This window comes from Capra hircus, chromosome 6 (genome assembly GCF_001704415.2).
Source record: "Capra hircus breed San Clemente chromosome 6, ASM170441v1, whole genome shotgun sequence".
NCBI classification, from domain to species: Eukaryota; Metazoa; Chordata; class Mammalia; order Artiodactyla; family Bovidae; genus Capra; species Capra hircus.
The window spans coordinates 113,492,202-113,518,160 of NC_030813.1; the positions used below are offsets into that span (position 1 = coordinate 113,492,202).

The window sequence follows — 25,959 nt, forward strand, 5'->3', positions numbered from 1 at the left end:
TTGAACTTTTTTCGGGGGCCTTAGTGAAAATGGTTGGAAGCAGTGTGGCCTGTGGGGCCTTGAATTTTAAGATGTACTAGGCGAGTCCAGAACAGTGTTTACTGTGAGGCTAGTGACTCCCCCTTACAGAATTGAGATCCGCTGAGCCCTCTGCCTGATGTGGCCGGAACTGTGAGGTTTTCCAGCCCCGACTGGCGGCAGCAAGCAGCGTCCCTGAGCCCTGGGCCTGGCTCCGCCTTTCCTGCACGATGATCCTTCCCTGTGTACAGGCTGGGTCCTCGCCTGCATGCCCCGATTAACACTCAGCTGGAGGTGCAGAAGCAGCCCTTTGCTAGTGTCTGGTGATGTCCTCTGGGCAGCTTTCCCCTCGCTGGTGCATTTTCTCTGTGATCTTCAGCTGCCTTACCTTCTCTCGCCTACTTCCTAGAGCCACTGCTTTGCGTCCCCACATCGTCCTGGGGGACCTTCGTTGGATGAGTACTGACCTGCTTCAGGTGGTGTCCCGAATTGAATGTACTGTTTAATTGATGATCCACCTGGCATCTTGAGATCCAAAGGTGTTAAAAGAATTTTGGAAGATGTTTTGAGAGTCAGCTGGAAAAGTTTAGCAAGTAAAACATAGAAAATCTTTGCTTTGATTTATCTAGTTTTTATAATTCAGAAAAGATGGTATGGTAAGGAAGATTTTAGAAAGTGGCAGAAGCCATGTGACTGTGTGCATGGTCAGTCGTGTCCAGCTCTTTCTGACCCCATGGACTGTAGCCTGCGAGGCTCCTCTGTCCATGGAATTTCCAGGGAAGAGTACTGGCATGGGTTATCATTTCCTACTCTAGAGGATCTTCCCGACCCAGAGATCAAACCCACATCTCTTGTGTCTCCTGTGTTGGCAGGTGGATTCTTTACCACCGTGCCACCTGGGAAGCCTGGAATATAGTAACCTAGTGACGCATTAATCTGGTAACATCGTCCTGTGGTGGATTTAAACTTGTATGTAACATCTAATGTGTAATTCTAGATGAAATGCAGGAAGCTGAGTCTTAAATTTTTGGTAAGGAATGTCTGTCTTTCTGGCTTGATGGTCTTACTAGAAATAACTGTTCATACATTTTTTAAAAGTCATTTTTGGTAGCCCTCTGATTATCTACCAAGATTCATATAAAAGCTGATCCAATGAGATTTACCTATTACTGTTAGTTTTCATTTTGTAGTGGCATAAATCAATCAAAACTCTAGCATAAAGAATATTATGACTTAATAAAGCCAGTATTATATTAGTTTGGCATGTTGAAAGTGTTAATCTAGTGGGAAAAGCTATTAAAAGAGTGGCATGTATCGCAAGTGATCAGAGAGTCAAAGAGGAATGGTTCGTTTGGATTTTTTTTCAAAAGATCAATAATTTATATCTATACATAATGCTCCCTTTTTTTCTCTCTTTTTTTTGTAGGTTCTGCTGGAGACTTACATTTGGCCTCGATGTGAAATTAAAGTAGAAAATCGTATCTACATGTATGTTAATATCAGGATGTTGATTCATTGGTCATGCCTGCAGAGGGAAATTCAGTTGTAGACGGCTGACTGCCAGCAGAAATAAATGTGTACCCTAGATGTCCAGCATCTCTCCTTTTTACTGGAGTGAAAATCCCCTCCAGATACCAACACAGCGTCACTGCAGGAAATGCTTCGCATTCTAAGGATGTCAGCCGCCTAAGTTCATGCGCCCTGTCTGTGCAGTTGCTGTGGACGGTTTTCCATCTGCAAGCTCCTCCAGCTCTTACCCCGGCCCCGTCTCTGTCTCTGAAATGTCTCTGCTTCATGCTCTGGGTCCCGTGCAGACCTGGCTGGGACAAGAGCTGGAGAAATGTGGCATTGATGCCATGATTTATACTCGATACGTCCTCAGTCTTCTGCTGCATGACAGCTGTGACTACGACCTGCAGGAACAGGTATTTGCGTTCTGTAAATGTTCTGTGAAAGCTCACAATTGTGTCTGCGTGTGTGCATTTTTCCTCCCGAGAGTGCTTTCGTACTCCGGAGCAGGTAGACGGCTGTGGTCCAGAAACTTTGAAGCTGACGAGCCAAGTCACCGAGCACACCGTCTGATGCGGTCACTGTCTCTGAGACTTTCTCCATGTTCTGGCAGACTCTGGATCTTGTCACGGACGGTAGTAGTTAGGTTACCTATTGCCTTGGAGTAGCACTGCTCCAGAATGTTGGTTTAGGAAAATGAGACATGATTACAAGTTTTAATCATTGTGTCTATTAACACTCCTTAACGTTTCAGACTTTAATATTTCATCTCCAACAGTGACGATAAGCTGCTTATTAATCCAAGTGTGTGTTTTGAATCAGGAGACTTAAAATTTTGATAAAGCATATAACCTTGAATACTCAGTGGATATAAATTTGAGCAAACTCTGGGAGATAGTGGAGGACAAAGGAGCCTGGCATGCTTCAGTCCATGGAGTCGCAAAGAGTTGGACCCGACTTTGCGACTGAACGATAACAAAAGCACCTTAAATGAGCCATTATACATATTACTTGACTTAGGTGCCTAGGTGAATAAAGCAAACAAATCTGTGTTCTTGACAAAGATCTCAACTTTGGTCTCATTCAGCAGGAGAAGCTGTTGAGCGCGAGGCTTGCTGACAGGGAAGCAGAGCTCTCAGCACCGGGCGGGTGGTTTCTGAGGGACTGCGGGGCACAGATTTCACCTGAAAGGGAGTGGCTGGGACTTCCCTGGTGCTCCGGTGGCTAGGACTCTGCGCTTCCATTGCAGGGGCCACAGGTGCAATCCCTGGTTGGGGAACTAAGATCCCACATGTGGCGAGGCGCAGACAAGCCGGAAAAGAGAGTTGACTGTTTTGTGGGCAGTTTTTAGTTGTTGTTTTAAACCATTGTTAGGAATACTGAAAGCAGGAACAGTTTCATTGACAGAAGAAACTGGCTTTGATGTTCCGAACCCCAGAGGAGTCTTATAAATACGGGGGGTTTCACAGCAAGCCCGACACTCGCCACGCTTCAGTTGTGCCAAGTGTTCTTCACTGCTGGTGTTCTCTCGTCCTTTCTACGTTTTCCTTGCTTCCAGATTGGTTCCTGGCCTACCTGGTGACAACTGGGTCAAGTAAGGTTTTGAAGGATTTGACATGTAAAAACCTAATCATCAGAAAATGTGTTATTTTGGTGGTTAATACTTTGTATAATTTTCTTGCCAAAGCTCTATTATTTTCCATCATCTTTCCAATAAATATAAATATACTTTTTTAGGGGCAAGCAAAATGTTAAATCTGCCAAATAGACTAGAGATCTGTTCAAGAAAGTTAGAAATACCAAGGGAACATTTCATGCAAAGGTGAGCACAATAAAGGACAGAAACGGTATGATTCTAACAAAAGCAGAAGGTATTACGATATGGCAAGAATACACAGAAGAACTGTACCAAAATGGTCTTAATGACCTGGGTAACTGTGATAGTGTGATCACTCACCTAGAGCCAGACATCTTGCAATGTGAAGTGAAGTGGGCCTTAGGAAGCATGACTATGAACAAAGCTAGTGGAGGTGATGAAATTCCAGCTGAGCGATTTTAAATCCTAAAAGATGATGCTGTGAAAGTGCTGCACTCAATATGCCAGCAAATTTGGAAAACTCGGCAGTGGCCACAGGACTGGAAAAGATCAGTTTTCATCCCAGTCCCAAAAAGCACTGCACAATTGTACGTATATCACATGCTAACAAGGTAATGCTCAAAATCCTTCAAGCTAGGCTTCAACAGTATGTAAACCAAGAACTTCTGGATGTACAAACTTGATATAAAAAAGTCAGAGGAACCAGAAATTAAATTGCCAACATCTGTTGGATCATAGAAAAAAACTAGATAATTCCAGAGAAACATCTACTTCTGCTTAATTGACTTCACTAAAGCCTTTGACTGTATAGATCACAACAAACTGTGGAAAATTCTTAAAGAGATGGGAATACCAGACCACCTTACTTGCCTCCTGAGAAGCTTGTGTGTAGGTCAAGAAGCAACAGGCAGAACCGGACATGGAACAACAGGCTGGACAGACTGGTTCGTAATTGGGAAAGGAGTGCATCGTGGCTGTATATTGTCACCCTACTTATTCAACTGGTATGCAGAGCACATCATGCAAACCGCTGGGCTGGATGAAGCACAAGCTGGAATCAAGATTGCTGGGAGAAATATTAATAACCCCAGATGATACCACCCTTAGGGCAGAAAGTGAAGAGGAACTAAAGAGCCTCTTGATGAAAGTGAAAGAGGAGAGTGAAAAAGCTGGCTTAAAACTCAATATTCAGAAAACTAAAATCATGGCATCTGGTCCTATCACTTCATGACAAATAGATGGGGAAATAGTGGAAACAGTGAGAGACTTTATATTCTTGGGCTCCAGAATCACTGCAGATTGTGACTGCAGCCATGAAATTAAAAGCCGCTTGCCCCTTGGGAGAAAAAGCTATGACAAACCTAGGCAGCACATTAAAAAGCAGAGACATTGCTTTGCTGACAAAGGTCCGTCTAGTCAAAGCTATGGTTTTTTCAGTAGGCATGTAGGTGAGAGTTGGACCATCGAAAAGGCTGACCACCAAAGAATTGATGCTTTCTAACAATGGTGTTGGAGAAGACTCTTGAGAGTCCCTTGTATGGCAAGGAGATCAAACCAGTCAATTCTAAAGGAAATTAACCCTGAATATTCATTGGTAGGACTGATGCTGATGCTGAAGCTCCAGTACTTTGGCCACTTGATATGAAGAATCAGCTTACTGGAAAAGACCCTGATGCTGGGAAAGATTGAAGGCAGGAGAAGGGGCTGACAGAGAATGATATGGTTGGATGACATTATCAACTCAATGGCCATGAGTTTGGGCAAACTCCTGGAGACAGTGAAGAACAGGGAAGGCTGGCGTGCTGCTGTCCGTAGAGTCACAAAGAGTCAGAACTGACTGAGCGACTGAACAATGAGCAACAACCAAAGTACAAGAATTATTATTTCCAGAAATGAGAAAGGTGTTTCTGTTAACTCAGAAATCATATACTTCAGTTGTAAATATATGCTCATATGAAACAAGTCAGAAGTATTTAAGTGTTAGATGCTATAGGACATTGAAAGGGGAAAAAGCGTAGGACTGCTGCTGAGATTCCAGTTGAGCACTTATGTGATCAGACTTGTTTGTGAACCCCTGAGTTCGTTCTTCGCTGTAGGGAGCTGGGGACAGGGGTCCTGGCTGCTGTCAGCGCGCTCCGTGTTTGCGCCTCCCTGTTCTGGTTCATGTCTAGGACACAGGACAGATGAAGTCCAGTGGAAACAGAGCATGCCTAGAATCACAAGGAGAATCCACTGGGAACCAGAAGGATCCTGAAACCCTTTTCTGCTCATCCCAGGCTAGCACAGTGCCAATAAGTCTCGTGCTGATGGGGAAGGTCATATTGGAAATGCCCTTTCATAGGAGGGGACGCAAGGGTCAGCCAGCCCCTCGGTAACTTTTCCGAGCCTCAAGGAGGAGGAGGATATGCTCAGAGTTAGGGCAGGGAGCCACGGAAGGCGCTGAGCTGACCTGTGGCTCAGACTGCGGCCAGGTGTGCTCGGAAGCCCGCTGTAGGCGAGGAGGCGTGCCACCTCCCTGGTCCCTGAGTCACACCCAGGGTGGCCTCACTGCCCCTCCCCCCACACACACACACCCCTATCCATTGGATGTCAGATGACTCCGCTTTGGGGATGTTTGTTTCCTCACATCTTTTCTCATCCCTCAGTCCTTGAATTAGCCTGACTTTGAAAATGACTAGTTTTAAGGTCATGGCTTCAACTACTGGCCTTATTTGTGATAATCAATTCTTGGTTTTTCCCAGTTTTGGTTAAAAGAAATAGAGAGCTCCTGAGGTCTAAGAAACAGGTCTGTACTTGTCCCAGCATCTCTGGACCACGGGGTAGGAAGTGCAGCCAATCAGGCCCTCACGTAGGTCGAGGCTGACAGGCAGCCACACTTAAGTGTGAGCCTCTGATCTGGGTGGGGCTGGGAGTACCGCTGTGGCATCAGCTGATGCCTGTGTAGTCCTGGACAGCAACCGCCTTCTAATATATAGACACTGTAGTTGGGTCACAGCAGTTTTTTTTTTTTTTTTTTTTTAATGCAGGAGACCAGGGTTTGATCCCTGGGTTGGGAAGATATCCTGGAAAAGGGAATGACTACCCACTCCAGTATTCTTGACTGGAGTTAGATTAAAAATTAAAATGTATTTGATCCCTGGGTTGGGAAGATATCCTGGAAAAGGGAATGACTACCCACTCCAGTATTCTTGACTGGAGTTAGATTAAAAATTAAAATGTATTTATAAATTAGAGGATTTTTTTTTTTAATTATTATTTTTTTTAGTTTTTTATTTTTTTTAGTTTTAAAATCTTTAATTCTTACATGTGTTCCCAAACATGAACCCCCCTCCCACCTCCCTCCCCATAACATCTCTGTGGGTCATCCCCATGCACCAGCCCCAAGCATGCTGTATCCTGCGTCGGACATAGACTGGCGATTCGATTCTTACATGATAGTATACATGTTAGAATGCCATTCTCCCAAATCATCCCACCCTCTCCCTGTCCCTCTGAGTCCAAAAGTCCGTTATACACAGCTGTGTCTTTTTTCCTGTCTTGCATACAGGGTCGTCATTGCCATCTTTCTAAATTCCATATATATGTGTTAGTATACTGTATTGGTGTTTTTCTTTCTGGCTTACTTCACTCTGTATAATCGGCTCCAGTTTCATCCATCTCATCAGAACTGATTCAAATGAATTCTTTTTAACGGCTGAGTAATACTCCATTGTGTATATGTACCACAGCTTTCTTATCCATTCATCTGCTGATGGACATCTAGGTTGTTTCCATGTCCTGGCTATTATAAACAGTGCTGTGATGAACATTGGGGTACATGTGTCTCTTTCAATTCTGGTTTCCTCGGTGTGTATGCCCAGCAGTGGGATTGCTGGGTCATAAGGTAGTTCTATTTGCAATTTTTTAAGGAATCTCCACACTGTTCTCCATAGTGGCTGTACTAGTTTGCATTCCCACCAACAGTGTAGGAGGGTTCCCTTTTCTCCACACCCTCTCCAGCATTTATTGCTTGCAGATTTTTGGATCGCAGCCATTCTGACTGGTGTGAAGTGGTACCTCCTTGTGGTTTTGATTTGCATTTCTCTGATAATGAGTGATGTTGAGCATCTTTTCATGTGTTTGTTAGCCATCCGTATGTCTTCTTTGGAGAAATGTCTATTTAGTTCTTTGGCCCATTTTTTGATTGGGTCGTTTATTTTTCTGGAATTGAGCTGCATAAGTTGCTTGTATATTTTTGAGATTAGTTGTTTGTCAGTTGCTTCATTTGCTATTATTTTCTCCCATTCAGAAGGCTGTCTTTTCACCTTGCTTATATTTTCCTTTGTTGTGCAGAAGCTTTTAATTTTAATTAGATCCCATTTGTTTATTTTTGCTTTTATTTCCAGAATTCTGGGAGGTGGATCATAGAGGATCCTGCGGGTCACAGCAATTTTACTTCCACAAAGTTTCCTTCCGTTTTTTTTCCTTTTTGGTTAAGATTACCATATTCGGATAAACGTATGCTTAGATAAACCAGGTATTCACTATAAACTACTTTTAGCTGTAAATATAAAGCACTTTTCTAATCCGTCCTTCAAGGCCCAGGTCACCTCTCTCTGTGAATGCACTACTGATGGCTCCTGACGAAAACAATGTCGTCGTCTTCCAAACCTGAGCGTATTTCTGCTCTTTGTTATGGTTATTTGAATGTGTCTCTCCCAGTAATTTATAAGATGTTTAATGGCAGAAATCATATAATCATCTTAAAATTTTTTAACTTATTTTTTGAAATAATTTGAAACATCAGAAGAATTAGAAGAATAGGGCAAAGAATTTCAGTCAGCCCCTTACTGCTAACATTTCCCCACTTTTGCTTATTTCTCCCCTCTCCTTTTGATGCCCATCTCTCTTACATGAACCAGCATATTATTTGTTGATTGCCACAGGACAATTATAAAATCGAGGAAATTAACTCCAACACATTATGACCTAGTATACTGTTGATGTTCAGCGATATCCTCCATTGTAATTTTTTTCCTTGCCTAGGGTCATGCATTGACTTTCGGGGTCGCATCTCTGTATAATTTCTTTTAATCTGGAATGGTTGCTCGTCTTTCCTTTGTGTCTCATGACGCTGACGTCTGAAGCGTACAGGCCAGTTATCTTGCAGAGTGTCCCCTGTTATGGGTGCGTCTGCTTCCTCCCGTTTAGAGTCCGCTCATGCCTCGGGGCAGTGGCATTGCGCAGGTGGGGAGCTTCCTTCTTGGTGCGTCCCGGCGGACAGCACGCGGCACCAGCCTGTCTCGCTCTGGCGGACGCTGACTTTGGCTCTGCTGGTGGCCACCAGGTTTCTGCACCACGAAGCTGAGCACCTCGCTGTGTGGTTTCCAGATCGCCTGTCCAAGGGAGAAGCTTACCACCAGGGATGGCTGCCACCTGGATCTGTTGTCACTCTGACAGCCACGAAATGGCGATTCTTTTCCTGACTCGGTTGTGCCCTGCTCCTTCGGTCGTCGATGTCCTGCTCGCAGGTGCCTTCATCTTGTTGGCATTCGTGTTCCTGTGGGTAGAGAGCGGACCGCAGGCCAGGCGCAGTGCCGCCAGCCGCTTCCCGCCACGCCTTGAATTGCTTTACTTTTTAAAAGAGGGTCTTTGTTTACCTGTTTAGTTTGGCGTTTGGCTTGTCTTAGCCTCAGTCTTTCTTTGACCACCATATTTAAAAAGAAACCTTCCCTTCTCAGTCTTTTCTCCCTTATTTTCCTTCATAACACTTGTTTAACCAGTGAACTTGCTCAGTTGTGTCCGACTCTTTGCAACCCCATGGACTGTAGCCCACCAGGCTCTTCCCTCCATGGGATTCTCCAGGCAAGAGTACTGGGGTGGGTCACCATTTCCTTCTCCAGGGGATCTTCCCAACCCAGGGATCGAACCTGGGTCTCCAGCATTACCAGGCAGGCGCTTTAACCTCTGAGCCACCAGGGAAGCCCCTCTTAAGGACCTCTTTTCAGTGGAATTGTACGATATTTGCTTGTTTTTTTGTGACTTATTTCACTGTGCAGCACGTCTTCAGGGTTCATCCGTATTGCAGCAGGTGTCAGAATTTCCTTCCTTTTTAAAGCCGAGTAGTGGTCTATCATACAGATATGCCGCATTTTGCTCAGCCATCCATCCAACAGTGGACACTCGGGTTTCTCGCACGTGTAAGCTGCTATGAGCAGTACTATTGTATGAACACAGGTGGGCAAATACCTCATCAAGACGCTGCTTTCAGCTTTGAGAGGTGTTGTCCGGAAGTGGAACTGCTGGACCTGTGCTTACTCTGCTTCTACGTGAGCTGCACTCTGGTGCACTCCCACCGGTAGTGACTAGGGTTCCATTTCTCCACACCCTCGCCAACGCTTGTTCTGTCCTGTCGGTTTGTTGGTTTCTCACAGTAGTCATCCTAATCGGCGTCTTGCAGTTTCACTTACAGTTTCCCTGATGAGTGATGACGTTGAGCATCTCTTCACGTGTTTATTGGCCGTTTACGTGTATCTTTTTTGGAGACTCTCGAGTCTTCTTCCCATTTTTGAATCTCTCTTGGTGGTTGTTGAGTTTTAGATATTCTCTACAGGTTTTGGATACTAACCCCTTACCAGATATGTGATTTGTGGCTATTTCCCCCTCTTTCTGTGGGGTTTGCCTTTTCACTCTGTTTGTAGTGTCTTTCATTGCACTAAATTTAAAAAACCTCATGAGCCCAGTTTGTTTTTTCTTTTGTTACCTGTGTCTTTGGTGTCACATCCAAGAAATCTTTGCCCAACATTTCTAAGTTTTAGCTTTTACGTATAGGTCTTTGATCCATTTTGAATTGACTTTTATGTATGTTGTGTGTTAAGAATCAAAGTTCCTTCTTTTGCATGTGGATACCTAGTTTTCCCAGCATCATTTGTTGACAAGACTGCCCTTTCCTCATTGAATGGCCTTGACACCCTTGTGAAAAACATTTTGAGGATGACGGTAAGGGTGTGTTACTTGGCTGTCTGTTCTAGTCATTGGTCTGTATGTCCGTCTTTACACCACTACCTCACTGTCTCGATTTCTGTCGCTTTGTCACAGTTTCTTGTCTCTTTTTTGGCCGCTCCATGTGCCATGTGGGATCTTAGTTCGCTGACCAGGGATAAAGCTCCAGCCATCTGCATTGGAAGTACAGAAGACCACTGGACTACCAGGAGAGCCCCAGTTTCAGTTTCTTTTAAATCCCTTAATTGTATCTTCTGCCTCAGAGTCCATCATTCTACAAATATAGCTGGATTTTTGCATTTTCTGTTTTTTCCTACAGGTTAAGAAAGAAGAATCCTAGTACTAATTGCTTGTTGAGATGGATCATTTCTGTATCCAGCAGAACTTGTTTGTTCTTTTAGCCCACTTGTAAAGTACTTTGCGGTATATCCCTGTTAGCTTAGCATTTCATGGCTTGGAAAGGCTGGTATTTGCAGTGTTTTCCTTTACCATAATCCGTAACGATAGCCACTGACCCATCCTACGTTCCTCAGGCTTCTTGCTGCATATACTGTATTTCAACAACCATTCACTTAACAGACATTAAGTTAACTTGATACATGAGGAGTAGGAGTTAGTAATAGTGGTGGGTGCACAAGTTCATGTCCGAAAACTCCCTCAGATACCATAGTAAAAAGGGTGGGGTTTTTTCAGTAAAATCTTTTCATGCAATAGAGAGAATGGTCTGACTAGAAATACTGCATTTAGTGCACATGTATAGGCTTTTACTCACCACGTGAGTGCCCATGACATGCTGGGCATTGATGGCGGCAGGATGGTGGAGATGACTGGGGATGGGCCCTGGGAGACAGCTGCCAGGCTAGGGGTCCGTACCATGCTCTGGCTGCAGAGTCTGGGGCAAAACAGCCTTGAAAGGAGACAAACGAGTGGTCACAGAGGCAGGAGGGCCTGATGCTGGGAGCCAGGGGGGTGCAGTGAGGGGAGGGAGGAGATTGGCCTGGGAAGGGTGAGCAGGAAGCCAGTTCGCAAGAACCTGTCATTGTGCTCCACTGGGGGATTGATATTTTAGTCCCAGAGACAAGAAGACCCGCTGCTGTATTTAGTCAGCCGTGCCAAATAGCAGCGTTGTGGTGGGTGAGCTGGGTTGGGCAACTGAAAGCAGGAAGGCCGATGAGGAACATGCTGGCTGATGACCTAGTAGGAAAAATGGATGTACTTAAGGTGACATTATGCTCATTTAATTTGTGCTACTCACTTAGAGGCAATTTACAGTTCCTTTGAGCTGTTAGAAGTGAATTTATTACTGAGGCCTCTCTTCAAATTCTAACTGCATCTTTCATTCACACGCAGTCAAAAATCTGGCATACGTTGGCTTAATTGGGAAGGAATGTCATATATCTAGAAGTCCGGAATCAGGACCGCCCCCGCCTGGTTCAGCAGAGCTTCCCTGGGTATCCTCAGGGTGTCTGCTTGGCCCCCTCCTCCCCATAAGCTTGGTTCTGCAGCTACTCCCTGGGGCTGGAGGGCATAAGAAGGTGATCATCACGTTTGGCCAACGTCCTGTCCACCTGCTATGGTTTTTCCAGTGGTCATTATAGATGTGCAAATTGGACCATAAAGAAAGCTGAGCGCCAAATAATTGATGCTTTTGAGCTGTGGTGGTGGAGAAGACTCTTGAGAATCCCATGGACAGCAAGGCGATCCAACCAGTCCATCCTAAAGGAAATCAGTCCTGAATATTCATTGGAAGGACTGATGTTGAAGCTGAAACTCCAATACTTTGGCCACCTGATGCGAAGAGCTGACTCATTTGAAAAGACCCTGATGGTGGGAAAGATTGAAGGAAGGAGAAGAAGGGGACGACAGAGGATGAGATGGTTGAATGGCATCACTGACTCAATGGACATGAGTTTGAGTAAACTCCGGGAGTTGGTGATGGACAGGGAGGCCTGGCGTGCTGCAGTCCAGGGGGTCGCAAGGAGTCTGACAGGACTAAGCGACTGAACTGAACCACACGCTCCAGAGGGTGTGGTTCCTGCATTCCCAGCAGAAACCTTCGGGGCAAGGGAGGTGCTTTATTTGAACTGCTCGCTTCTGATTGGCCACATGCCTTTCTCTCAGCCAGTCCTATGGCAGGATGCATGAAACGTGCTGATTGCTATTCAGCCAATCAGGGCCCAGAGCTGGGAGAAGCCTTAGTCCCATTCGGGCGCTGGTGGTTCTGGTGTTCCAGGACTGCTAAGGGGAAGGAGTGGGCGGCGACAGCAGACGTCACTGATCCCAGCTGTATTTCAGAATGTTGTGTTCTTTTTCTTCCTCCAGCTCTCAATTGCCTTTGTGGTAGATGACAGCCAGACAAAGTCAGTCAAAACTCTGGCCTTAAGTTCCCTCGCTGTAGTGTCCGGAGAAGTACCATAATAGATTCTCAGCCATAGCTTCTTTGGGGACTTGATAATTGCGTTTTATCTTCGAGGTTATGACTTTGAAAAATCATAACTTGATTTAGTGAATTCATTGTTGATCAGTCGCTCAGTCGTGTGCGGTTCTTTGGCGACCTCATGGACTGCAGCATGCCAGGCCTTCCTGAGTTTACCTAGAGCATATTCTGCACACGCTTAATGTTATATGTTCATGTCTAAGTGGACTTTTAATGAGTTTGCAGCATAGAAAATATAACAATAGAAGTATGGAGATTTTTTTATACTGTGTTCTTTTAAAACCTGATTGCTAGTTTAATTCTAAAGGTTAATAAGTCATAATACATTCACACAGTACATGAAGCCCGAAAATAGAAAAAGGGAGCTCTCAAATATAGTAAATGGGAAGAGCAGAATACATAACAGGTATCGCATATGCTAGTGTGTGTATAGCTTGGCCTATAGACTTGGTGCTGCTGCTTCATGAATTCAGCCAAAAGTCACAAGGCAAAATAGCACTTAAATGAAAATTTGTGATAAGGTAGACTCACTCTGACAGCTAACGGTGCTTGAGTCACAGTTAATGTCAGGTTGCGTCATTATGTTAGAAGTTAAAACAAGAAGCAAAACTTCGATTCCCACACAAATCTGCACTGGGTATGTTGTGCAGTTCCAGCAGCATCTTTCACGCCTTAACACGGTGCAGAGGAAAATGTCTTATCTTGGAATCTGTGTAACGGTTCAATGCAAAGCTCCCACTTCACTTTCACTTGGGAGTGATTGATCTGCAATGTGATAACATGTTGAAAATGCACATATCAAGAGAGGAAGCGAGCAGAATTTTATAAATGCCTTCTAAGCAACAAATAGTTACCATTAAACCCATGCCTGTTGGTTAATACCCATATTCGGCAGTATCTATTTGTGTGAAAAGACATTTTCAAAGATGAGATACATAAAATCTTACAAATCAGCATTAACAGGACAGTTAGGTAAGGGGAAAAAAGTCATCAGGTTGGAAAGGAAAAACAGAAACTCTTTCTAATGACATGATACAGTGTTATAATAGAAAATCCTAAGGCAGGAAATTAGAAAAATTCCATTTACAGTAGAATCAAAAAGAATTAAATTACTAGGAATAAGTTTAACAAAAGTCAGGACTTGCACAGTAAAAGTTACAAACATCATTGACGGAAATCAAAGAAAACCTGATAAATAGAAAAGCATTCCATGTTCATAGTCAGAAAACTTAGTATCAATAAAGTCTCATTGCTCCCTAAACTGATCTGCAGGTTCAAGGCAACCCCTGTCAGAATCCCAGCTGCCTTTGTTGGAGAAATTGGCAAGCCGATCCTGAAATTCATGTAAAATGCAAGGGACCCAGAATAGCCAAAAGAATTTTAAAAAGAACAAGTTGGAGGACTCACACTTCCAATTTTAAAACCTACTGCACGGCCCCTATAAGCAAGACGGTTTGTTCCTGGCCTACATGTGACTGGCTGTACATAACGGAACTGAGAGCTCAAAAATAAACCTTTGTAATTTCTAACTAGACCCTTCAGTGGGGAAAGAAATGCCTTCAGTAAAAGGTGCTGGGACAACAGGGCGACCATGTGTAAAGAATGAAGTTGGACTCCGGTCTCATACCACATAAAAATATTAACTCAGAATGGGCTACAGGCTTAAATGTAAGAAATGAAACTGTAAAACTTCAGAGAAGACATAAATCTTCATGACTTGGGTTAGGCAGTGATTCTCTAGATAAGGTACCAAAGCACAAACAGCCAAAGAGGACATCAGTAAATTGCCTTGATCACACTGAAAAGCTTTTATACGTAAAAGGACAGCATCAAGAAAGTGAATGGACAAGCCTGGTGTCTCTTCAGAAGGTTGAACCCTAGAGTTAACCATGTGACCCAGCAGTTCCACTCCTAGATATATCCCCAGCAAGACTGGAAATACATGTCCATAGGAAAGCTTGTATTTGAGTGTTCATAGCTGTATTATTCACAGTAGCCAAAAGGTGAGAAGAATTCAATGTCCCTCAGTGGATGAATGGATAAACGAAATACGGTACATCCATGCACTGAAACATTAGTCATAAAAGACGACGAAGTACTGGTAATACGCCACAACCTGCATGAGCCGTCCAAGTATTACACTGAGCAAGAGAAACCAGGCGGGAAAAGAAGTCGATTGTGTAATTTCATTTATACGAAGCACCCAGCACAGGAAAATCCATAGAGACAGCAGGTTAGTAGTGAACAGTGAGCTGGGGGAGAAAGGAAATGGGACGTGACTGCTGGGGGGCGCAGGGCTTCCAATTGGGGTGATGGAAAATGTTTTAAAATACTGATGATTTCATATTACCCTATGAATTATACCAAAACCCCCTGAATTGTATATTTAAAATTGTCTATTTTAAAAGTAAATTGTCTGTGGTATGTGACAGACAAAGCAAGTACCAGACACTTGTTCTAGGTGAAGCTATAGGAACTCTTTTCATTTCTCTAGTCTTGACTTACAAATTTTCCATTAAAAAAACAAGCAACAACAACTTTTGACTGTTCAAGGAGTCTGCCCTAGTTACAAGAAAAATTGTAGACGACTCTTCCTGCTCACCAAGAGTCAGGCTCCTTGGTGGTCTCTCTGTACATTTCTTTCAGACATTTGAATGCACATTAACAGGTGTGTGTGTGTCCTTGAACCAAAAATGAAATCATACTGTTGTGTGAACTACTTCTCTTCTGTACTTTGGGAATAGCTTCTCATGTCAATAGCTGTGTTCATAATCTCCTTAACGGCTGTGTCTTACTGCCTGGTCAGTTATAACTTTTTCACGAAGTCCTCCTCTCCTGACATTTAACTTGTTTGTCCATGTTTGCTGTTGAGAACTATATGATGAACATCACTATAGCAAAATCTGTGCACATTTCGGTGATTTTATTTTTTTTTAGGCTAAATTTCCAGAAGTAGAGTTATTGATCAGAAGTACATATATGTGTTTAAGATATTGGATGTGTATTGTCAGACTGCCCTCCAGGAGGACTGTGTGTCCATGTGAATTTTGAAAGTTCTCTGCCTGTCTATGAAAACTTTTATTTGGACCTTTAAATGTGTTATTCATCCTGCTGAGCTTAAATATGGCTTCAGTAGAGAAATGTGTTCATAATGCTCGGTAAAGGGAAAGCCAGTCTCAGCAACTGAAACAGAAAGGAGCCCTGTTCTGAGTAATTACACAGACCTTTTCTATCTTTATTTTATACACTGTGAGCAGCAGAGCCAGGTTACGACGGCTCTCCGCCTTCAGAAGCTTTGGCTCTACTTGGTCATGGGTCCGCTCCCATCCTGTGAAAGGACAAGCTCTATCTCCAGAAGATATCACTGATAAGAAATGTCAGTGTCAGGCTTCAGCTGTCATGTAGCCAAACGTTAGATAAGCGGGAACAGACTGAGAGCTCTCACTTGGCCATCAGGCACATTTTCCCTTGGCAAATGGAATCAACACCTCTCAGGCAGAAAATGGTTTTTGGGATCATGAGATCATCAGACGTGCCCAAGAAATTACGTTAAAAGTATGTTAATTATGATGAGTATGGAGAGAAGGGTCCTCCCACTCTTTACCTGGTGTTAGAAAAGTAATTTTTATGTATTTGATCAAAGTAAAGACTAGATAGACAGTTGGTGGTATATGAATTTGATCCTTAAAGATCTTTTGAATTGATTATTATTGTGCTTTTCTTTCTTTATTCCAGCTCATTCATTAATTCATATCCATTTCCTGAGGGCTTACTCTAGGCCAGATATTCTTTGGAGTAGTTTTCTTAATTTGCCTTAGTCTTTCTTTCTAATCTTTTTTTTTGTTTTTCCCCTAACTCTTGTTGTATGTCCATTGGTTTTAATAGTAACTTACCAAATGAAAGGCAAAGTGAAGTAGCCGAGCAATTAAAAATATTCAAGTCCCAGTTTAGGGAAGTGAAGTAAACCTATTGAAATATTATGTAGCCAAAGAATTTGTAGTAACATGCAGGTAATGTTTACAATAAAAGTTAAGTGCAAAATTATACAGATAGTGTGAATTCAATCTGTAGTAACATGCAGGTAATGTTTACAATAAAAGTTAAGTGCAAAATTATACAGATAGTGTGAATTCAATCATGCTTTTTTCTTTTTTTTAAGTGTGTGAAAATTGTTCTAATTTTTGCTGGTGGTAGAATCATGGAAGATTTGCTTTCTTCCTATTTTTCAAATTTTCCTTAGTTTTTATAACAGGCATATATAATCAAGGGGAAAATAAGCTAAGAATACTAACATAGAATATTTTATATCTGTTGCTTTCTGGACTGCAAGATATAGAAACAGGAATGAACCATCCAACTGTTAAATGTTAAAATCTATTAGTAAAGGACTTCCCTGGCTGTCCAGGGGTTAGGACTTTGCCCTTCCACTGCAGGGGGCCGTGGGTTTGGAGATCCCGCATGTCACCTGGCATGGCCAGAAAAAAAAAGCTAGTAATATGAACACTTGCTATTGACAGGTGGGAAGTACGGAAAAGAGGACATTTGTGTGTATAATTTTTTATATGAATGGCTGAGTTATTAGCATTTCCTACAAACATAAATGGGTGAGATTTATTGAGATCATAAATCCTAAATAATAATCCAATAGTAATCTCAGTGCTGCTGCTAAGTCGCTTCAGTCGTGTCTGACTCTATGCGACCCCATAGACGGAAGCCCACCAGGCTCCCCCGTCCCTGGGATTCTCCAGGCAAGAACACTGGAGTGGGTTGCCATTTCCTTCTCCAATGCATGAAAGTGAAAGGGAGGTCGATCAGTCGTGTCCGACTCTTAGTGACCCCATGGACTGGAGCCTACCAGGCTCCTCCATCCATGGGATTTTCCAGGCAAGAGTACTGGAGTGGGGTGTCATTGCATTCTCTCAGTAATCTCAGTAATAGGTATTAAAATGATGGGTTATCCTGAATAGTCTGGTTGATTATTGATTACTGTTCTGATTGACAGTGTTCTATGGCTGGATAATATAATTTATTAATATAATCATAAAATAATATTATTATAATTTATTAATGTGTACCAACTTGTGAATGAAGATATTTGTAGAGGAAATGTGTGTGTAAGTATGTGGGAAATAATAAGTGTTTGAAACTTTATGTTGATCACTGAAACTGGTCTTAATTTTATTTCAGGAGAATGACATCTTCCTGGGCTGGGAAAAAGGAGCTTATAAGAAATGGGGAAAGAGTAAGAAAAAGTGCTCAGATCTAACTCTCGAAGAAATGAAAAAACAGGCTGCTGTCCAGTGTCTTCGATCTGCTTCTGATGAAGTGAGTTTACATTTGGTTTCTAATACTCGGGAGATAAAGGGGGGAGGTGTTTCTTTAAAGTTTATAAATAATACATCTTGACCAAAAAAAAAAAAACAAAAACAAAAACTTAGAAAAATAAAGTACTCATTATCTTACCACTGTTATGTGAATATTATCATGTTTTCCTTTGTAGCATCTTTCTGTATGTATTGAGTTTTCTATGATGTGTTTTTTTTTTAAGTACTATTGTGATTAGAGAATACCTCATTTTATATCTTTTCCCCACTCAACATATATTTCATTTCGTTATTACATTACCTTTTAGTGGCTAAGTTATATTATCCAGTAATATTCCAGTAGCCATCTGGTATGCTCTTTGTTACTGGATGTTTAGATTGCTCTTAATTTTTTGTTACACTGTCTAGAATATTTTCATGTGTGCTGTTTCCATGTCTCTATTATTTCCTTTGGATATGTTGCTAAAAGTGTGATAACGACTCTAACATTTAAGATCACTATATTTGCTTGATTCATAACTTTTTGGTTGTTTTACTGTAGGATGGTGTTATTGCTCTTTTAACATTTCATGTGAAATATTTCTCCTGTCCTTCAGCAACCTGAAATAGAATCATTTTAGAGTATAATCGCCTATTTGAATTTGTGCTACGAATTCTTACTTTATTCCTCATCATAAGATGTAATCTCTAAGATCATAACTACTTAGAAAATTGTTTTGCTTTTACCATGCCATTTGACCTAGGCGCTCTAGGTGCCTTTATAATACAGAGTTAAAGTGAGAAGATTCCTACAGCGTGTCTATTATAGAGAGGTTTCTGGGCTTCAGAAACTTCCTCCCTAAACTATCTCGTGGTCTGATGTTGGGGTAGCCAGCTTCTCTGCACTTGATAATCCGCATATTCTGTCTGACTGCCGCCTGCCATACGTGTCTTTCCAAGCTTGTTCGGCACTCCCCAGCTGTGTGTTCTCGTGCCACCGGGAGCCGTCTGTGGGAGCCTTGTCTGTGCGTTCCCGTCTTCCCTTCTCAGCTGGGTCGGGACTCTTGCATCCCCCTGCTTTGCATCTTCTGGCGCCAGCAGACGGGAAGGTACTGACTGTCTCTCGAGCTCAGTGAACCCCAGTCTCTGAAGGAAGAGTTCTGCGTTCACCCTGTCCTCCTCTTTCCTCTCCCTCCCCGCTTCGACTTGGTTAACTTCAGGTTTCTTGAAGCTGTGGCCTCATAGACTGTGGCCTAGGAGGTTGGAAATTGCCGCTCAGGTGGCTGTCTTAGGAACCTGTTTGTTACAGAGTGAAGAAACGTAATGAACTTCGTTTAAGACAAAGTGGACATACTCGTGAAGGAGACAAGGGTCTCTCGCTGAAAATGCCGCCGCCTGAGCTGGGAGCCCAGTGACTGACAGGCAGAGTTACTGTGTCTAATGGCCTACAGAATCTCATCTGCTCCGCTCCCTGTTTCCGGGTCATTCCTCCTCTACCTGAAGTCTGGTACCCAAGCCCGTTCAGTTAGAGGGAGAATCCGATTGGCTGGACTCGGGCCAGTTGTCCACCTTTGGTTTGAAAATCTGCATCAAGGGGACAGAGCCGCCTGGAGCAGGGGCTGAGTGATAGGAAGTCCTCAGAGAAAAGGGGTGGTTGGACAGTTACCCAAAAAGTGTTTCCTGTGTGACCCTGAAGGGGGTAGTAGATTGGGAAAGGAATTCAGAGTTTTAAAAGGAATTCAAAATGCAGATGGCTTTTAAAAGTGAGAGGTTAGTTCAGGTAAGTTCTCTGGGCAAAATCCAAAGACGCTACTGCTGAGTCATGGCTGGGAGGAAAATCTGAGTAGGGAGTTTCAATCTGGGAAAGGATCTTATTTCTGCTTTGGACCAAAGTTGCTGAGAAATGACTCTAGCCTTTAACTCATGGCGAAGTGGAGCAAAAGATAGGAGCTGAGGTCAGTGGGAGAAGGGGGAGTAGACACAGCTGATGTGCAGGACAGAACCCTGTCCTCCTGCAGCGAGGAGCCGGTGGGGGGTTGGGGGTGCCCACGGGAGCTCGAGGTCAGGCAGAGAAGACAGTGCTTTAGCACTGTTGCTTTAGCCTGGCTGTCGAAGGTGGGGTTTTTGTTTTCAAAACCAATGAAGCATATATGTCTTCTTTCCTTCTCCTTGTATTAAAAACTGTTGCATTGCTTTTTCCTAACAAGGTGTTTTGTGTTTTTTTTTTTTTCAAATGAAAGTTGGCTGAGGAAGTGGACGTGCCAGGCATTCACCAGGAGCTTGGTGTAGGCCTTTTGCAAGTCCCCTGGTTTTTCTTTCTAGAATCTGCCTCATTGAAAAGAAGAGAGCAGAGAAGGCCCTGTGTGGGGAGTTTCCGCACAGACGTCTATTTCGGCCACGGTGTCTGTTGTAGCGGGTGTGTTGTTCCTTCCCCAAGTACCGAGGACAGTGATATTTGCGGTTCTGCGCTTTGCTCACTCCCACGTGGGTCTAATACCAGCTTCACGCCCTTCTCCGTGCAGCTTTGTGTGGTCACTGCAAGCTGATGAGAGCCAGAGCCACTGAAAAGTTTACGGTCTGATCGGTTGCAGTGTTAGTGACGTAGTCGTGAGACCGGGACGTAGGTGATGCTCTCGCTCTGTTAGGCAGGTGGGCAGGTAGCAGTGACGTCACGTGTCGCGTGTGAGATGAGTTCTCGTTTCTTGCCTGTGTTCACATGTGACCGCTGCAGCTGCAGCGCTGGCTGTTCCTGTAAAAGCACGCACCGCCTTCAGACTCTCAACTGCATCGTGGTTTACGCAGAACGGCGGCCTTCTCTGACTGCACTTTGCCTCCCTGTGATGTGATGCTTGTCCGAATTTAATCCTGGCATCAGGGTGTACCCACGCTAGAGCAGGCCCCTGGACCTGCTCCGCTGTGTAGGCATCTGAGAAGAGTTTAAAGCCGTATGCAACTTGAGTCATGTCAGAACTGTGTACATTGGTTGCAGTTTGGCTGCACCGTGAAGATGCGAGAGCCGTTGCTTGCTCCTCCAGGGGACCCTGCTCTGTAATGGACCTTGTTGTTTGTCAGGTCCATCCTGAAACTGCCTTTGCTACACTCTTCATTCACACATGCAGAGAGCATGGAATTCTGGGTACTCTTTGTTGTCTATAACATTTTGCATTCGCTTCGAGTGCGGCTGGTCCCTGGGCCGTAGAGAGGAATGGTGCTGTGACACGGTGATGGCCACTGGACGTCCCCCAGTGGGCGTCTCTCACACGGGATGTCAGCCTGAGCTGCTGTGGACAAGGGCACGTGCCTGCTGTGGTTAAGTGGACGTGGACCCCCTTTCCCCCTTTCAAGAACATAAAACAGAAAGTTGAACTGTGCCAGTGATTGTTTCTTGAATCCTCAAGTTCGCTTGGTTTTATTTTCTCTCTGCAGAGTTAGAGCTTTTCGTATCGTTTGGTTTTGTCTTTAATAATTATATTTCTGTTTCATTTTTATTGAGCTACTTAAAACTGAATCAAAGCTAATATTTCATCTCCCATTTGGGGAATCATTAGGAGATACCAAGGGAACATTTCATGCAAAGATGGGCTCGATAAAGGACAGAAATGGTATGGACCTAACAGAAGCAGAAGATATTAAGAAGAGATGGAAAGAATACACAGAAGAACTGTACAAAAAGGATCTTCATGACCTGGATAATCACGATGGTGTGATCACTCATCTAGAGCCAGACATCCTGGAATGTGAAGTCAAGTGGGCCTTAGAAAGCATCACTACGAACAAAGCTAGTGGAGGTGATGGAATTCCAGTAGAGCTATTTCAAATCCTGAAAGATGATGCTGTAAAAGTGCTGCACTCAATATGCCAGCAAATTTGGAAAACTCAGCAGTGGCCACAGGACTGGAAAAGGTCAGTTTTCATTTCAATCCCAAAGAAAGGCAATGCCAAAGAATGCTCAAACTACTGCACAATTGCTCTCATCTCACACGCTAGTAAAGTCATGCTCAAAATTCTGCAAGCCAGGCTTCAGCAATACGTGAACCATGAACTTCCTGATGTTCAAGCTGGTTTTAGAAAAGGCAGAGGAACCAGAGATCAAATTGCCAACATCTGCTGGCTCATGGAAAAAGCAAGAGAGTTCCAGAAAAACTTCTATTTCTGCTTTATTGACTATGCCAAAGCCTTTGACTGTGTGGATCACAATAAACTGGAAAATTCTTCCAGAGATGGGAATACCAGACCACCTGACCTGCCTCTTGAGAAATCTGTATGCAGGCCAGAAAGCAACAGTTAGAACTGGACATGGAACAACAGACTGGTTCCAAATAGGAAAAGGAGTACATCAAGGCCGTATATTGTCACCCTGCTTGTTTAACTTATGTGCAGAGTACATCATGAGAAACGCTGGACTGGAAGAAACACAAGCTGGAATCAAGATTGCCAGGAGAAATATCAATAACCTCAGATATGCCAGTGACACCACCCTTATGACAGAAAGTGAAGAGGAACTAAAAAGCCTCTTGATGAAAGTGAAAGAGGAGAGTGAAAAAGTTGGCTTAAAGCTCAACATTCAGTAAACAAAGATCATGGCATCTGGTCCTATCACTCCATGGGAAATAGATGGAGAAACAGTGGAAACAGTGTCAGACTTTATTTTTTTGGGCTCCAAAAGCACTGCAGATGGTGATTGCAGCCATGAAATTAAAAGACGCTTACTCCTTGGAAGGAAAGTTATGACCAACCTGGATAGTATATTGAAAAGCAGAGACATTACTTTGCCGACTAAGGTCTGTCTAGTCAAGGCTATGGTTTTTTCTGTGGTCATGTATGGATGTGGGAGTTGGACTGTGAAGAAGGCTGAGCACCGTAGAATTGATGCTTTTGAACTGTGGTGTTGGAGAAGACTCTTGAGAGTCTCTTGGACTGCAAGGAGATCCAACCAGTCCATTCTGAAGGAGATCAACCCTGGGATTTCTTTGGAAGGGATGATGCTAAAGCTGAAGCTCCAGTACTTTGGCCACCTCACGTGCAGAGTTGACTCATTGGAAAAGACTTTGATGCTGGGAGGGATTGGGGGCAGGAGGAGAAGGGGACGACAGAGGATGAGATGGCTGGATGGCACCATTGACTCGATGGACGTGAGTCTGGGTGAACTCCGGGAGTTGGTGATGGACAGGGAGGCCTGGCGTGCTGCCATTCATGGGGTCGCAAAGAGTCAGACGTGACTGAGCGACTGAACTGAACTGAACTGAACTAGGATATTAGAAACTCAACAAGGGCCCTGTTTGGGGAAGAAATAAAATTAGGATGCAGTGATCACTTATTGTAAGTTATTTCGGTTAACTTAATTTTGAAAGTAACAACATGCTGCTTACCCCGGGTCCCTGCCTCGATCTGGTTATTTAAAGAGAAGAGCCTTGTAAAGAATCCGTGTCTTTGGTGCAGTGGAGTCTCATTGCAGTTGCTCATGTTTTCTCAATGGGCTAAGTTCACCAGTGACATTCTTTTTGCCAGTAAAAGTTCGCAGTACATCTCAATATTTCACATATGTATTCTTTATATGCTCTACAGAGATGTGTATTAAAAAACACGTAAGATTGTTCATGGCGGTTTACTGTCAGGGTTAATTTTGACCAGGTACATTGTTCCTTTGCCTGCCAACATTTGAACCTAATTCATTCTGGATCACAGAGCATCCAATGATAGTTGATACTTACCGAGCCTTCGACATGTGCAAGGCCTGTCTGGGCACTCTGTGTGCCCTGCGAGAGATGACGCCATGCTCCCTCTACAGGCCAGACCCCCAAGAAGCCAGCGGGTTTTAAAGCTGAGATAGTCCCAGTCTCTGTGTTTCAAAGCCAGCCCTACCCACGGAAGCCCAGGCCTTATCTCCTTGGGCAGAGATGGAGCTGGGCCTTCAAGGAAGCCTATAGGTCCTTATGAGGGCTCCGGCTTTTCCTCGGAGAAGCCTCGAATGTTGGAGAGCTTTGCAGAGGAGTAATGCGACTGGACTTACCTGCTGATAGCATGCTGCTGGCTGCTACATGAAGAGTGCAGGGGCCGGGTGAGGCCGGGGAGGCTGCCGGGCAGAGGTGGACCCAGAAAGCAGGTGAGAGGCTGTTATAGGCATCCAGAAGGCCCACGACAGTAAGGTCTGGTTGGATTCTAAATATATTCAGAAGCAGAGCTGACAAGCTCGGGTTTGGGGTGGAGCCGCGGCCCCCAGCCTTTTTGGTACCAGGGAATGGTTTAGCGGAAGACAGTTTTTCCCCCGATGGGATGCGGGGCAGGGGGAATGGTTCAGGCCGTCCTGTGAGCCACGGGAAGGGCAGATGAAGCTTCGCTCTCCACTGCCACCTCCTGCTGTGCGGCCCCAGCCCCGGGGGGTGCAAGCCCTGCAAGGAGGGCAGAATCAAGGAAGACAGCCCTGAGCGACTGCAGGAGTGGACGCTTCCCTCACCAAGGAAAGGGAGTTCGGGAAGGAACACTAGCTCTGAGCGGACGCGTATGAATTAAGCCTTGAATGTGAGGTGCCTGGGAGCGAGCCGGCAGAGATCTTGAAAACGCAATTGGGTACGTGTGTCTGGGGTGCAGGGGCTGGTGGTCTGGGCCGGGAGATCACGTAACAGCCCACCTGATGCTGGTCTGACTGGGGACTGAGTCTGTGGTCTTGCACGTCTCCAGGGGCTGAGCCGGCTGCTGGCAGAGGGAGACATTGGGGAGTGCTGTCCTGGGGGTGCCGGGTCTTCTTCTCTCTTTAGGAAAAGGTGAGAGTGTTTATAGGAAATTCCTGAACTCTTAAGCGCTCTAAGCGAGGGTGTGAAAAAGGAAACAAATGGGAGGTGCCCCCCTAACCATCTGAGAGTGAGGGCATGAAAAGAGGCGTAGGGGGGCTACGGTGTGGAGCCCAGAGCAGTGTTGAGCCCCTGTGGAAGCGGCCGGAGAAACACGGAGCTGTGAGCAGGGCTTGAGCCCCTACCTCCCCTCCCTGAGCACGCCCTCTCTGTCTCTCTCTGTGGGTACCGCCACTCAGAACCTGTTGTTCATCTCCTGTGCACGTCCGTATCCTTCTACTGAATGTTCTGTGAGATGGTACCCAAACACGGGACTGTTCTGCTTGTAAACTTTAAATGAACGGTATCATCCTGTTTGTATTTTATAATTTGTTTTTAGTTAACGTTTTGAAAGATTTTATCTATGTTGATAGTATGACCTTACTTCTTTTCACTGCTCACTGTCCACTGTAACACTTAAAGCTGTTTGTTCTCCGGGTCGTGGCCCTGTCAGGGGTTTCCCAGTTCTGGCCGTGGTAAAGACCACAGCAGGCACTGGTTCTGAGTCCCCATCCTGGGCAGTGCTTTTCCGCAAGGATGTACGCCATCGTCACCCTGCTGAACTCAAGTCGGCTGTTTTTTCACCATATTTTGGCATCACAGGCTGAGTATCTGATGAAAGCTGTGGACCTCACCGGAAAGATCGTCTTCTCTTACACGCCTCCTTGGCCCGTGGCAGGCTCTTGTCTCCTCCTCTGTAACGCTGACTAGAGAGCACACAGCAGTGAGAGCCAGGGACGAGGCTGTGGGCGGGTGTGTATCAACGCCCCTGTGTTCAGGGATGGGACGCAGAGCCCTCACGGGAAGGCAGAGACAGCCTTTTGAGTGTTTGGGTTTTCTTCTAAAGTTACTTACCCCTGGGTATGTTCTCATCGTCGTGGCCACGTGTCCCGCTGCTTCCTGTGGCACCGTCTATGTGACACTCACCACGTGCTTGTATGACTCCCCTGCCACCGGAAGGCCTGAGTCTGTGAGCCCTGGTGTACACTCTCGGCGCTCTCCTTGCTCTCCCGTCTGTTTCTTCCTGAACGGTGCTCTGGGCCAGGCTGGGCCCCGCTGGGCGGCCCTGTGCCGGCCCTGTGTGAGGGGTCAGCCCGTTGCCGCCCACGGAGTGGGGACCGGACCGTCTGGGCTTGCCCTCCTGGCTTGTCCAGTGCCTCCGCAGGGCCGGCTCAGAGCCGAGACCCCCTCTGCACGAGGCTGAGGCTCTGCTGATGGCAGATGGAGCCAGGAGTCAGCACCCCCAGAGGACAGGTATCGCCCCTGCCAGTGTCTTGCCGAGGAGTC

The 25,959-nt window shown here is 44.8% G+C and overlaps 1 protein-coding gene across 6 annotated transcripts in view; it reads left to right on the forward strand.

Annotated features, from left to right (window-relative positions):
* KIAA0232 (KIAA0232 ortholog) overlaps window positions 1–25,959 on the forward strand; it is an 84,062-nt gene that overhangs the window by 31,262 nt on the left and 26,841 nt on the right. For 5 of the 6 annotated variants that reach the window (XM_018049760.1, XM_018049763.1, XM_018049762.1 and 2 more), the window contains exons 2-3: window positions 1,445–1,943; window positions 17,730–17,867. In XM_018049760.1, coding sequence (XP_017905249.1) covers window positions 1,713–1,943; window positions 17,730–17,867 — 369 coding nt within the window. In that variant the 5' untranslated portion in view covers window positions 1,445–1,712. Of the gene's footprint in view, window positions 1–1,444; window positions 1,944–17,729; window positions 17,868–25,959 lie in introns of those variants that run through there. The other variant, XM_018049765.1, reaches the window with a different exon arrangement.